Source organism: Uranotaenia lowii, chromosome 3 (assembly GCF_029784155.1).
Source record: "Uranotaenia lowii strain MFRU-FL chromosome 3, ASM2978415v1, whole genome shotgun sequence".
NCBI classification, from domain to species: Eukaryota; Metazoa; Arthropoda; class Insecta; order Diptera; family Culicidae; genus Uranotaenia; species Uranotaenia lowii.
The window spans coordinates 161101994-161114852 of record NC_073693.1 but is presented as its reverse complement, the minus strand read 5'-3'; the positions used below and the strand labels follow the sequence as shown (position 1 = coordinate 161114852).

The following is a 12859-nucleotide window of genomic DNA, read 5'->3' as shown; positions in this document are numbered from 1 at the left end:
TTTTTGCAAAAAAAAAAGAATAACAATCTTTTTATCGAAAGTTTGTTTTTTTACTGATGCAAGTATGAAATATATTAATGTATCGTTGACTGAAATCACTAGTGGTTTTTTAATTACATTTTTTGGATTAACAAACCGCATGCTCGCTAACGAATTTCAGTCAGAAATTTCAATAAAAAAAACACGATAACAAAACTACCGGTCAAGTGTGCAAAAGCCATCCGGATCAGCTGTTGCGAAATCGCGGTGCATGGCCAAACGCCTTTTGACGACTTGAAATTTGCTTTTGAAATGTCACTTAACGGTGCATCCAATAATTTGTTTTATGGAAGTGCTTCCAAACAGCAATTCGTAAGAAAATAATAATATTCATAAATATTGACACGCATGCGAAAAATTACTACAGCTTTTTATTTTGAATAAGAACTAGTTCATTTTATTCAAAAACATGACAAAAATCCAAAAAAATAACGAGTTGATGAGAAATGAAACTATATTTTTTGAATGTCAAGTTTACTTTTCCACAGATAAAATTAAAGTTTTTTTTTTACATTTCGTGTAACTTTTATCCCGCTTGCGAGTAAATGTTTGTATACTATGAACAAATTCAACGAGATATTAAAAAAAAATAACATCTAATAAAATTTATTAGATGTTATTCGTTTAATATCACTATCATTAATAATCTATCGTTTCTGGCATCACTTGTCTAGAAGTGCTCATAACGGAACAGAGAAAAATACAAAAGAAATTCTTCGACCGAAAAGTTTTTGTTATCGATCGTGCTGTGACGCGTGAAAGTAGTGAAAATAGTGAAAATTTGCGTATTAAGTGCGGATTTACCGTGCAAACCTTCACGTTTCCGACGGGGAAGTTTCGGAAGTCGCGGAAGCGCGTAACGTTTACGGCGTAGTCGTCGACGGCGGTGTGATTTCGGGCGTTTCCACCATGGATCGTTCCATAGGTGAAGATCCGGAAGGTGTAGATAATCTAGAAGAACTTCCCGCAGATCGAGATTCCGGAGGTGCCGTTAATCTGTTTGCCAGTAGCGGTAATGGTGAGTAGCTGTTCAAGATCATATATCAAGATATTATTTCTGTCCATCCCATGATATCGATCGGGAAACTGTATCCAAAACAAACATTAATGTTGGTTTATTTTTTATTATCTTCAAAATTTTCCATTATGAAATATAATTATTCGATTTTCACCGTTCACCTTATGTATTTGCACTAGCTTTTCTACCCGGTGTGCTTTGCTACACCTGAATTGAATTTGTTAAAATTATTCAAATTTAGTTTTATGTATTTCTTAGGCAGCATTTCAATCCAAACTTTTGTATAATTTAGGAGCAAACATTTGAAAAGAGAGCTGCAACTGGAGTGTTGCAACATATCTCGTACCCAAGTACCTTCCCATGTTGAAATCATGTTAATAACTTTTTTTCGCCATATACTAAACTTGAAGACATGAGTCATGATCGATTATTTTGATTGTAGCATTATATTATGACTAGTAGCATCTTGGCGGGTGATGCAAAGCACCAAAAACATAATGTATGAATGTGTGTGAATTGTTTGTATTCTACAAACAGTCGCACATTATTCAAGTATTGCATTGTTTGATGGATCTACACCTCACCGTTTAGTGTAAAATGCATCGATCTGGTTAATGACAAAAAAAATTCCCTCGAAGGAATCGAACTCAATTATTTTATTTATTTATTTACATAGTATTCCGTCTTACGACACACGCAGCGAAAAGTAGTACCATTGAACTAAAAAATATACATCTTTGATTCAAAAACCTTGTGTCCATTGAAACAAAATCCAATTTCCTTGATTCAAGTAAATTTTATATTGAACCTAACTTTTTTCCCATAAAACCAATGTTTCGAATTTTTAAATCAAAATATTTAATTTGAATTCAAAGAATTTTTTGTTAACTCAGAATCAAAGTAAAAATTCATTGATTTAGATGAATTGTCTTTTGAACCAAAGTATTTTTTCGTCAAACAGTCGACACATCTTCATTAGCTTCTGTTAGGTGAACGGGTCGGCGAGAAGCTTATCCGACAACCAGTCAGACCTGTTTATTTCTTCCTGCCGCGCAACCACCAGACAGCACCGAAATCACAAGACGTACCCGGCGTAGGAAAGTTTCGACAGCTTTGAGAGGACAACGACAGTGGACTCTTGGGTAGGTCTTTCAAAATTAATTTAATTTCAAATAAACCGCCTTAGTAACAAAATTTTTCAGGGCAATCATTCATCCAACTAATTTAAAGAGGTACTGTATACCGACTGTTCCGGTCCTTCAACTATGCGGTTGCAATCGCTTCCGGTCCGATCCAAGAAGACTCATAACATCTGGCGCCGAAACCCTTCATCAGCTGTTCGGATGGAACTGTCCGCCAACAAACATCGTCCAGTAAGTACTTTTCATGCAATGTATGCAAATAATTTTAATTTTTTTTAATTGCATTACTAAGCCTAATGTCGTTTTTTTAAAGCTTCATAATAAACCGTATTATGTGTTCTCTTCTTTATTTACAGATGAATCGGTTCAAGAACTCTTATCCTGTGGAAAATCGATAATTTAAATGATGAACATGTACTTTAAGAGAAATAAAATGTTTTTATTATAATTGATTTCTTTTTATTTCTAATAGTATGAAATTTTTTATGTAGTACTAGAATTTTTAGAAACCAAAACTAGAATTGAAAAACAAATACTTTTAAATTGAAACCCAAATACCGTTAGAATAAAGATAAATTTCATAAAACTGAACGAAAAGGTTTTTGAATCAAAATCATTCAATTATTTGGAACAAAGAAAAAGTTTTGATTCAAAGGAAAGCATTTCTTCGAAACAAAAGAAAATGCATTTGAATCAAAGGAATTTTTATTTGTCCCAAAATCAAAGGAAAAAATCCTTTGTTTTTGCGGCACTTTCCTTTGAAACTAATTTCTATTTTTCTGCGTGCATAACTTGACGAACATAATTCCTAAAATTCACTTGGTCCATGGCAACCGTTCTCCAATTTCTCGGGCACCCCACGTTCGCCAGATCACGCTCCACTTGGTCTAACCACCTCGCTCGTTGCGCCCCCGCTCGTCTTGTTCCTACCGGATTCGTAGCGAACACCTGTTTTGCAGGACAGTCGTCCGGCATTCTCGCAACATGTCCCGCCCAGCGTATCCGGCCAGCTTTCACCACCTTCTGGATACTGGGTTCGCAGTAGAGTCGCGCGAGCTCGTGGTTCATCCTTCGCCTCCACATTCCGTTCTCCTGTACGCCGCCAAAGATGGTTCTTAACACTCGAATCGAATCGAACTCAAGTCTACTGATCACTTCTCCGACATCTAACCAACAGGCCAAATCGTCAGATGAAACAAGACAAGCTGTAGCTCTTTTATTCAGTTGACTTCATCGAGAGAAATTCGCTGCCAGATTCCACGGCAGTAAACGCTCATAGTGCCCCGATTAGTGTTGCTGCCCCAATGGGGGTTTTCATTATGCCCCTGTAGTGACTGATTTTCAGCTTTCGGCAAAAATGATTAAAATGCATTTTTTAACGTTTTCATCTACTTTTTCAATATCAGTCAGTTAGGAAATAGACTGATACTTCCCATAAGTTGCCGACAGGAAAGATTTGTTTCATTGTATAAATGATTATATATTTCAGAGGGAATGCATCTGGGGTTAATCTGAAGAGACTTTTGCAAGCGGAGTGGATTGCCAACCATTGTATGTCTCTGAAGGTTTGGATGCCTTCCCTCGACGAACCATCGGCCGTGGAAGCCTGAGAAGCAATTCGAAGGAAAAGCCGCACAGACATAGGCTGGACCTTGCTACTGATGGGGGACTCATACACAGGGTTGGTAAACAAGCCCGTCACGCTTGACCCGACTAGTTTTGTTTCATCAAACGACCAGCACCGTACTCAATTGACGGAGCCTCACTACTCGCATGGCGGATAAAGCACGACGACAATCAACATTTCTCCGTCATGCGACTGGCAAAGCTCCTACACATGGTCAAATTTCTCCTGAGCGTGACTGGTAAAGCTCTTTACACTTCGATCGGCTGTTGACGGCAGGTACAACTAATTGAACGACTTGTTGGCAGAGAGCAAAAATAGCAATAAAAAACCGAAAACGGGCTTGCTGGCAGGAGCAACAATAATAATAATTTGTAATTTATCGATTATCAACTTCAACGTAGCCTGTTAATTACAATTAACTTTATAGTCAGGTTAAGGAAAACAATTCTTGAAATATTCTACTTATTGAGTGTTAATAATTGAAAGAAAAATAAACTATATAATCTCAACTAAACTAAACTCGATTCAAGGCCGTTTTGAAAGCTGTCAGTGAACTAGCCTGCCTTGTCGTTAAAGGCAGGGAGTTCCAGCGTGAAGCGCCGTAGATCAGGACACTTTTCCTTGATGTCGTAGTATGCTGTGGTATAATAAAGCATTTGGCTCGATCATTTCTTCCACTTTGTAAATGGTTGAGGAGATATGTTGGCAGGCATTTGTTGTATCCTTGTCGCATAAAACAACATATGCGTCTATGATAGCAGTCCAGGAGATCGCAACCAAGGATACGTTTTATGGCGACCTCTGTAGTTTCCCTCCGTCTCATGCTGTACACAATTCTTGCGGCTGATTTGAAGCACCTAAGCAGTTGGTCTTTTCTGGCTGCTGATAAACCCGGAAAGTAAACTACATCGCAATACAGGAACATAAGGATGATGACAGCTTGGACTAGCTTCAACCGAATCGGGACCGTGAGGACGGGTTTGAATTTTCGGAAAGTTCTGAGGGTTTGGAAAACCTTCGCTGATATCTCGTTCACGTGGTTGGCCCAATTTAGGTTGTGATCCATCGTAAGGCCCAGGTTTTTAACTTTTTCCGTGAGCTGAATAGGCTGATTACAAAAAACTATGTTTTCTGATGGGCACACGGAGCCTACTTTGGTAAAAATTATTGCCTTGGTTTTGTTGGGGTTTGGTGACAGAAACTTCTTCCTACTCCATTGTTCGATTTTCCTCAGATCCAAATTAATTCTCGCCACAAGTCGATCGATTTCAGACACAGGTCCATTCGTTTATATTTGTAGATCATCAGCATACAGCTGATAACTACAGTTCAATAAGGAAGGAAGGCTGTTTATATACAAGCTAAACAGTAGAGCACTTAGACATGAGCCTTGTGGTGTTCCATCTCTAAGTGGTAGTTCGTTTGAGATTTGATTGTAACAGCGCACCACTTGGCAACGGTCAGATAGAAAAGATGCTACCAAATCTACAGCAGGTATGGAAAACCCAAACTCCGAGCTTAGCTTTCTAGCTAACAACTGATGGTTGACACAGTTAAATGCCAAGGAAAAGTCGACTAGGACCATAACTGTGCATTGGCCATTATCAAGGTTATTCTGAATATCGTGTGTTACTTTTGCTAAAACTGTCGTCCTGGAATAACCTTTGCGATATCCGGATTGATTGTCAGCAAGAAGGGGAGGATTGTGTTGTGTGAGATACTCAGTAATTTGTGCTAGCAGAACCTTTTCAAGCAGCTTGGACATCGCAGGAAGAACACTGATGGGTCTGAAGTCTTTAGGACCTGTTCTGTTGGGCAGTTAACTTTCGGGATGGGTGTAACAATAGCCTTTTTCCAAACAGTTGGAAATCTACTGTTGGCTATAATGCTATTGAACAGATGACATAGTACAGGTAGAATAAACGGACACAACATCTTAAGGAAATTTACTAGAATGTCGTCTGAGCCGGTCGCATTAGATTGGATTTCGTAAAGCTTTTTGGAAATATCGTTAACGGATGTGCTTTGAAAGTAGAAATCACTGCTACCATTGTTGTTATTTTCGTTGTCGTCTGCATCGAGTGCATGAGTGCAGTTTGAGTATGGTTGAGGTGACTGAAGAGCAAGATGTCCGTTCGTAAAAAAGTTATTTAGTACGTTGGCATCGAAGTCTTGGCTTGGAGTAGTCGTCTTCGAATTGTTATGTATTCCTTCTCTTCGTAAGTTGCACCACAGTTTTTTGGGAGGCAAGTCGTTCGAAAAACATCTGTCGGCATATCGCTTCTTAGCCTAGGAGATCAAAGTTCTGGCCTTGTCGCGTATTGTGATGTAATCTGACCATTGAGGATCTCCTTTGAACCGGTTGGGATTACGTACATAGAGCGAGTATGCTAGATCCCTAAGTGCAATGGTACGCTCTATCTCGCTTGTGATCCAGGGTAATAAATTCGTTTCTTTTACGTCTTCGGTTCGGTCGACGACTCGTTCGAATGCGATTGGTGAATGCTTGACTATGAAATTTTTTTTAGCTTCAAACGACTGGGGGTTGAGTGACTGGAGAACGAAGTGTTTGGCGTCAGTGTTCCGAAAATCACTCGGAAGAAACGCTCATGATAGGTTTCTAGTTGGAAACATTCAAAGCCGATTGCTGCTGCCTGTTGTTCCCTAGAGAATCGGCAGAGTCGATCTCTCAAGCTCACTACCTGGTGTATCAGAAGTGAGCTTACTGATACAAGATCCAAATCGAAAATCCACTCACTCACTCACTCAAACTCAATCAATGCGGCATTGCATCGGTTCATACTGCCTGCGTACTTTCTGGCAAAGCGGCAGATACAAATGTTCATACATACTGCCTGCGTGTTTGAATGGCTATTTTGGTCCTCCCCAACAACAGTAACAACAAAGCAAGATGTATCAGGCAGACAGCATTCGATCATCGATCAGTATTTGAGTGAGTGAGTGGGTGATTGAGCAAGAAAAGTTATTGACTGACAGAAGAAACTGAAAATCAGGTAGCTCCTCACTCAGTTGAGAATTCCAACTGGAGAAGAAACGTCTCTCTTACAAATTTTATTTCTTTGATTCTCGGAGCAGCGCTGTCGAACACAATCTTTGCCTTGCTGGGAGATAAACCAACCGACAATTCAGGTTTTGCTTTCGCTGTTGATAACGTTTCAGTGTCTCTCATGAGAATTGAGTGCTTTTCGGAACACTGAATGGCGTATTAGGAACAGTCAATTGAGTTTGACGGACCAAGAGGCTCAACAGTCACAGTCATTTGACTAATGACGATGACTGATGCCAACCTTGCTCACACATACATCTGAAGCAGTTTAAAAAAAAATCTAGTTTCTTTATTTAAAAAACAAGCTATATTTCTGCTTAATAAAATGCAAAATAAAACTGCAGATCGTTTATTCAAACCCGAGAGATCAATCCTGATTAAATGTTGATCTTCACAATAAAGTTTCAGTTGATAAAGTCGAAGTCGAAATACAAATAAAAATTCTCCTATAGATATACTTGTGAACCACAAAAATACAATTCAGGGTTTAAGTCTCGAATTATTACGAAGAATAAAAATATAAAAAAGCTAGCATTTAAAATTAAAAATTTCAATTTGAAAATGTCAGCTAAAATTCCTAAAACGAATTAAAAATTTGTTCTTTCAACGATTCAAAATTTAAATAAGACCATAAATTGATATCACTTTTCTTAAACTAAAATCAGTATTGAAAAGCTGAATTTCAATTACATTCGAAGGAATGATTAAAATTACAAATTAATACCATAGAATTTGAAAAGTCGATAAAACTAAAAGAATAATGAAGATTTTTTTATTCCTCGAAATCAACATTCGAATATAGAACATGATTCCAATATCAGAATTAAAATGAAACTCAGATAAAAGTTAAAATAGAAATAAAGAATAATAAAGAATTTTAAATAAAAATCCAGTGCCAGATTTTTCCAGTGCCAGTGCTTCAGTCATCCAGATAAGAATTCAAACTCAGTCTATAATTTTAAAAACTTAAATCAACACTCGCTCTAGAAAATAAATGGATAATTTGAATAAAGAGCATTTTTTGACACTTATTTATTAGAAATGGCTCAAACTTTAGGAAAAATAATGAGCAAAGTAATATTTAATCATATCATTGATTGTGTCTCTGAGAAAACAAGTGGTAAAAGACCTCCACTTTTGACAATCCGGAGCCAGCGTTTTCACTTGGTTCCAGTCAAGACTCTTGTCGACAGTTTGTATTTCGGCGGCTAGGCTTCGCTGCCACGAGCAGAACCATACTTCAAATCTCGAATATCGATTGTTGGCAGATATGAATTTGAAAATTGGAAAATTAAAGACCGTATTCGTTATTTGTTAATTTCAAATTCTCTGGATCAAGCTCCGTACTTGAAATTTAAAAAAATAGAATTGGGATTATTGATAAATTGCAGTTTCAAAACTGTAATAGTTGGAAGTTATCTCATAAAAGTGAGAAAATATATTCTTTTCATAATCAAAGAATTTTTTATTAGTGCTTAATAAATGCTATACTTTTTTCAAACTAATTCACAGATGCGTCAGTGTATCGGTCCTAAAATGAATTAAATTTTTATGTGCATGTTCCGGTATGTTTCAACAACTTTTATTGATATATTTGCTGTTTTCCTTTTTGGGGCTCCATTTTTGCTGACTGCTGTTTTAAGCAAAAGACCTTCATTTACCAAGGCATTACAAAATTTTCAATACCCGCTTCAGAAGATACATCACTTTGGATACCCCTTTTGACCATCTATATATAGAAAAATGAATTTCTGTCTGTCTGTCTGTCTGTCTGTCTGTCTGTCTGTCTGTCTGTCTGTCTGTCTGTCTGTCTGTCTGTCTGTCTGTTCCCTATAGACTCGGAAACTACTGAACCGATTTGCGTGAAACTTGGTTGGTGGGGGTATTGGAGGCAGGGATGGTTCCTATTATAGTTTGAGACCCCTCCCTTTCTCATGAAGGGGGGGAGGGGCCTCCCAAACAAAAGTCAATTTTTCGCATAAATCGAGAACGCATCAAGTAAATGGTATCAAATTTGGCATGGGGTGGTATTTGGGAACAAGGAATATTTCTATGAATATTAGGTATTGCTCCCTCCTCTCAATGGGGTGATAGGAAGGGGGGCGGGGGGCTACCTTACAATTTATCATACAACTCGAAAACTAATCAAGATATTGGAACCAAATTTGGCATGGGAAGGTATTTGGATACGAAAAATAATTCAATGGTTATTCGAGACCCCTCCCTCTTTCCAGAAGAAAGGGGGGGCCTTTTTCATAATTTTTTACATAACTCAAAAACTAATAAAGCAAATGGAACCAAATTTAGCATGGAAGGGTATTTGGATACGAAAAATATTTCTATGATTATTTGAGACCCCTCCCTCTATCCGTAGGAAGATATTAAGGGGGGAGGGGCCTCTTTTATAATTTTTTACATAACTCAAAAACTAATTAAGCTAATGGAACCAAATTTGGCATGGGCGGGTATTTGGGAACGTGACATGTTCTAATGATTGTCTGAGACCCCTTCCTTCTTCCAGCGGGGAGTAAGGAAAAAGGAAGGGGAGTTTCATACAATTTTTACTACATAACTCGAGAACTACAACCGCAAATGGAACCAAATTTGGCGTGGAACGATATTTGAGTACAAGAAATGCTTCTATGAATATTTGGTATCCCTCACTCCTTCAAAGAAGTGCATGAAAAGGAAGGGAGAGGTCTTCCTTTCAATTTTCAGTATAATTGGAGAGCTGATCGAGAAAATTGAACCATATTTGGCATGTGAGGGTATTTTGAGACGAAAAATGTTTTTATAATAAATCGAAGCCCCACCTTTTCTCAGCGGAAAGATAAAGGGGGAAAAAGGGGCTTCCATACAATTTTTTTTTCATAACTTGAGAATAAATGGTGCAAATGATACCAAATTTGGCATCATAAAGTATTTGAATACGAAAAATATGTTTAGGAATATTAAGTTTTCACCCTTCCATTCAATGGGGAGAACGAAAGAGGGGATGGTACTTCCTTTCAAGTTTATGCATAACCCAATAAATTACAACGCAAATGAAACCAAGTTTGGCATGGGATGGTATTTTAATACTAGAAATTTTTTTATGTTGAAACGATTCCTTTCTTGCAGTAGGAGGATAGAATTGAGAATATAGGAAGGGAAGAGGAATGCATTTAATTTTTTTTTAAATCCAAAAAATGGACAAAACTTGACATAAAAATTCATTTTGGTATGATTCTATGATTATCTGACACACCATCCTCCTTTCAGTGAGTAGGTACATAGGAGGAGGGAGGTGAGCCCAATACAATTTTGTTAGCATAAGTTCTCAATTTATGCTAACGAAGCCAACCAATGGAAACAAATATGGCATGGAAAGGTACTTGGTTACGAGATATGTTTCTACGATTGTTATAGACTCTTACGCTTCACAGTGTTGAGAGGGGAAGAAAGTAGAAGGCTCCATATAAATTTTGTTGTAAAGCTCAAAAATCAACCAATGGAACTATATATGATATAAGAGGATTTTGGGGAACAAAAAAATGGGTATGATTATTAAAGATCCCGTCCTCCATTCACCAGGGGGTGAAAGGGAGGACAGGGGGGCTCTCTTATCAGTTTTTAGAACATATCAAGCAAAAACAACCAGATTTCATAAGTTAGATTGTTTGCGTAAGATTAATTTAAGACCCTCCTTTTTCAGGGCGAAGCTTGAAGAAACAGATTAAAATTATCATATTTTTAACACAAATGCACAGATCAAGATTCAGAAAATTTGTTTAAGTCATCTTTGTATTGCAATTCGAAACTCCAGCTGTAGTTCTCATTTTAAAGCGGTTGCTTATTAATTTTGTTGTTATTTGATTTAAAATAATGCCAACAAAACAATAAAAATTTAAAAAGTTTCTGAAAATAACATTTGTTTTTGAAAGGTGTAGCAAAGCACACCGGGTCAGCTAGTTATGTATAATATAATGCTGAACCATTTTATAGATGAATTTTCTAAAATGGCTGATGTTACATGGCTTAAAGGTGCGTTTGCGCTTGCCCCGCAGAGTGGGTTGACAAGAGTGAATATTATTTTCACAACTTTCAGGGTGTACTGAAAATTTATCATAAATTTTCTGCTTTCACTTGAATATCAGCCCCAAACACTCACCTTTCAACGAAAAATTGGATTTGAATGCCCTTTTTTGTAGCCAAAATATGCAAAAAAAAACATGTCTAGTACGTACTTGAATTGTGTGTAATCAAACAACGCAGTTTTGTTAGTGAATAGTTTAAAGAAAGTTTAGTTTATCTATGTCAGATTGTTTGTTTGGGCCTAAACAACAATTTCTAGCAGAAGAAATATTTTTTAAATTTTTGGTAACAGAAAAGTTGAATCACAGGTTGAATGTTTACACTTGCCCCGGTGTATCTTAATTAAATTCTAAGAGCAGGTTTTATACACGGAAAATAATAAAAAGGTAAAATTTACCGAGATAGCCAAGGTAAACGATCGTGAAAGCCAAAAAGGTAGCTTCTACCTCTTCGAGGTGAAACTCACCTCACAGTGAGGTAAAATTTACCTGAATCGAGGTTGGAAAAAAGGTACAATTCACCGAGGAAAAAGGTGAATCCAAAAAAGGTAAATCTTACCTCGTAGCGAGGTGAAGTTCACCTGAATTGAGCTGAATAAAAAAGTATAATTCACCTAGAAAAAAAGGTAAAACCAAATATGGTAAAACTTACCTCGTCGCGAGGTGAAGTTGACCTGGATTGAGCTAAACAAAACGGTACAATTCTTCTCGAAAAAAAGTGACTATTCGCCGAACCCGTTTATTGAGATTAAGCTGTTTTGTCATTCAGGAACAAATTTTGCTTTGTGCATAATATGTGAAAATCGGAATAGAATGGTAAGTGTTTTCTTAGATATCATTTTGTTGTGCTGGTTCTCGTCATAATACATTGCTTTTGTTTCAGATCGACCCATAGAGCTTATAGGTGTATTCCACGTCAACCTCCAGCCGGAAAAGCCGAACCTGACCGGATTAGCCGAACAGAGGAGGCCATGAATGTACGCAACGCAGGAGTATTCAGCGGCCATGGCGGCTCGAAAGAACGCGAAGCCGAATTACCAGTCCCTATTTATCTCCAATAAATATAATTTTTGATAGAATTTTGTATTTTTTAATTCTTATTGAAGAAACCAATCAAACCAACCAGCATTTACCTTTTAAATCAGTAAATGGAAAAACGGTATTATTTACTATTTTGCTAGGTGAATGCGAAAAAGGTATAATTTACCTTTTTGCTAGGTGAATGAAAAAAAGGTAAAATTTACCTCGAAAGAGGGGTGGAAAAAATTCACCTCGCAAAAAGGTAAATTTTACCTTTTTTTTATTTTCCGTGTAGTTTAAAATTTCAAGCTCTGAATATTTGGTTGCCATCAATTGAAATATTAGGTTTTGGAAAGGACAAAAAAAGTACAAACAATGTTTTTGTTATTGAAAATTTAAAGGTTTCTTAGAAGATTAAGTTCTCAGAAGACAAAAAGTCAGAATTGAATTGCTCCCCAATTCTCTAGGAAGTGTGCAGTTTCGGTTTCATGTATTTTGAAGGTTTATTCTTAAACCAAGAATTTCACAAGAACTCATTGGATGAGTTTGTTGTTTTCGATTGTTTTCGGGCAAAATACATTTTGTAATACATTTTTTTTTATATTGTTCGGTTATGTTTGAAATTCAAGTGCGTGTATAGTAGGGGAGAGTGGGGTATCGTGGGCCATGGGGAAACGTGGGCCACTTTTAATATCTCAGATGTGTGTTGAGATAAAAATCTCAAACCAATTGTCATCGTCGTCGCTTTGCGTGAGCATATATTCCTATATGTTGTTGACTGAAATACGCATCATATGCTTCTTTTATTTTTCAAGCTAAAAAAAGTAAAAAAAATTACATACATAATTATTTACTATCTTAAGTCTTTTAAGA

General features: G+C 36.9%; 1 protein-coding gene across 7 annotated transcripts in view; it reads left to right on the top strand.

Moving 5' to 3' along the window:
* The first annotated feature begins 729 nt into the window (after nt 1-729).
* Nucleotides 730-12859, top strand: part of LOC129756171 (protein furry) — a 347173-nt gene continuing 335043 nt past the window's right edge. For all 7 annotated transcript variants that reach the window (XM_055752972.1, XM_055752970.1, XM_055752968.1 and 4 more), the window contains exon 1: nt 730-1057. In XM_055752972.1, coding sequence (XP_055608947.1) covers nt 949-1057 — 109 coding nt within the window. In that variant the 5' untranslated portion in view covers nt 730-948. The remainder of the gene's footprint in view (nt 1058-12859) is intronic.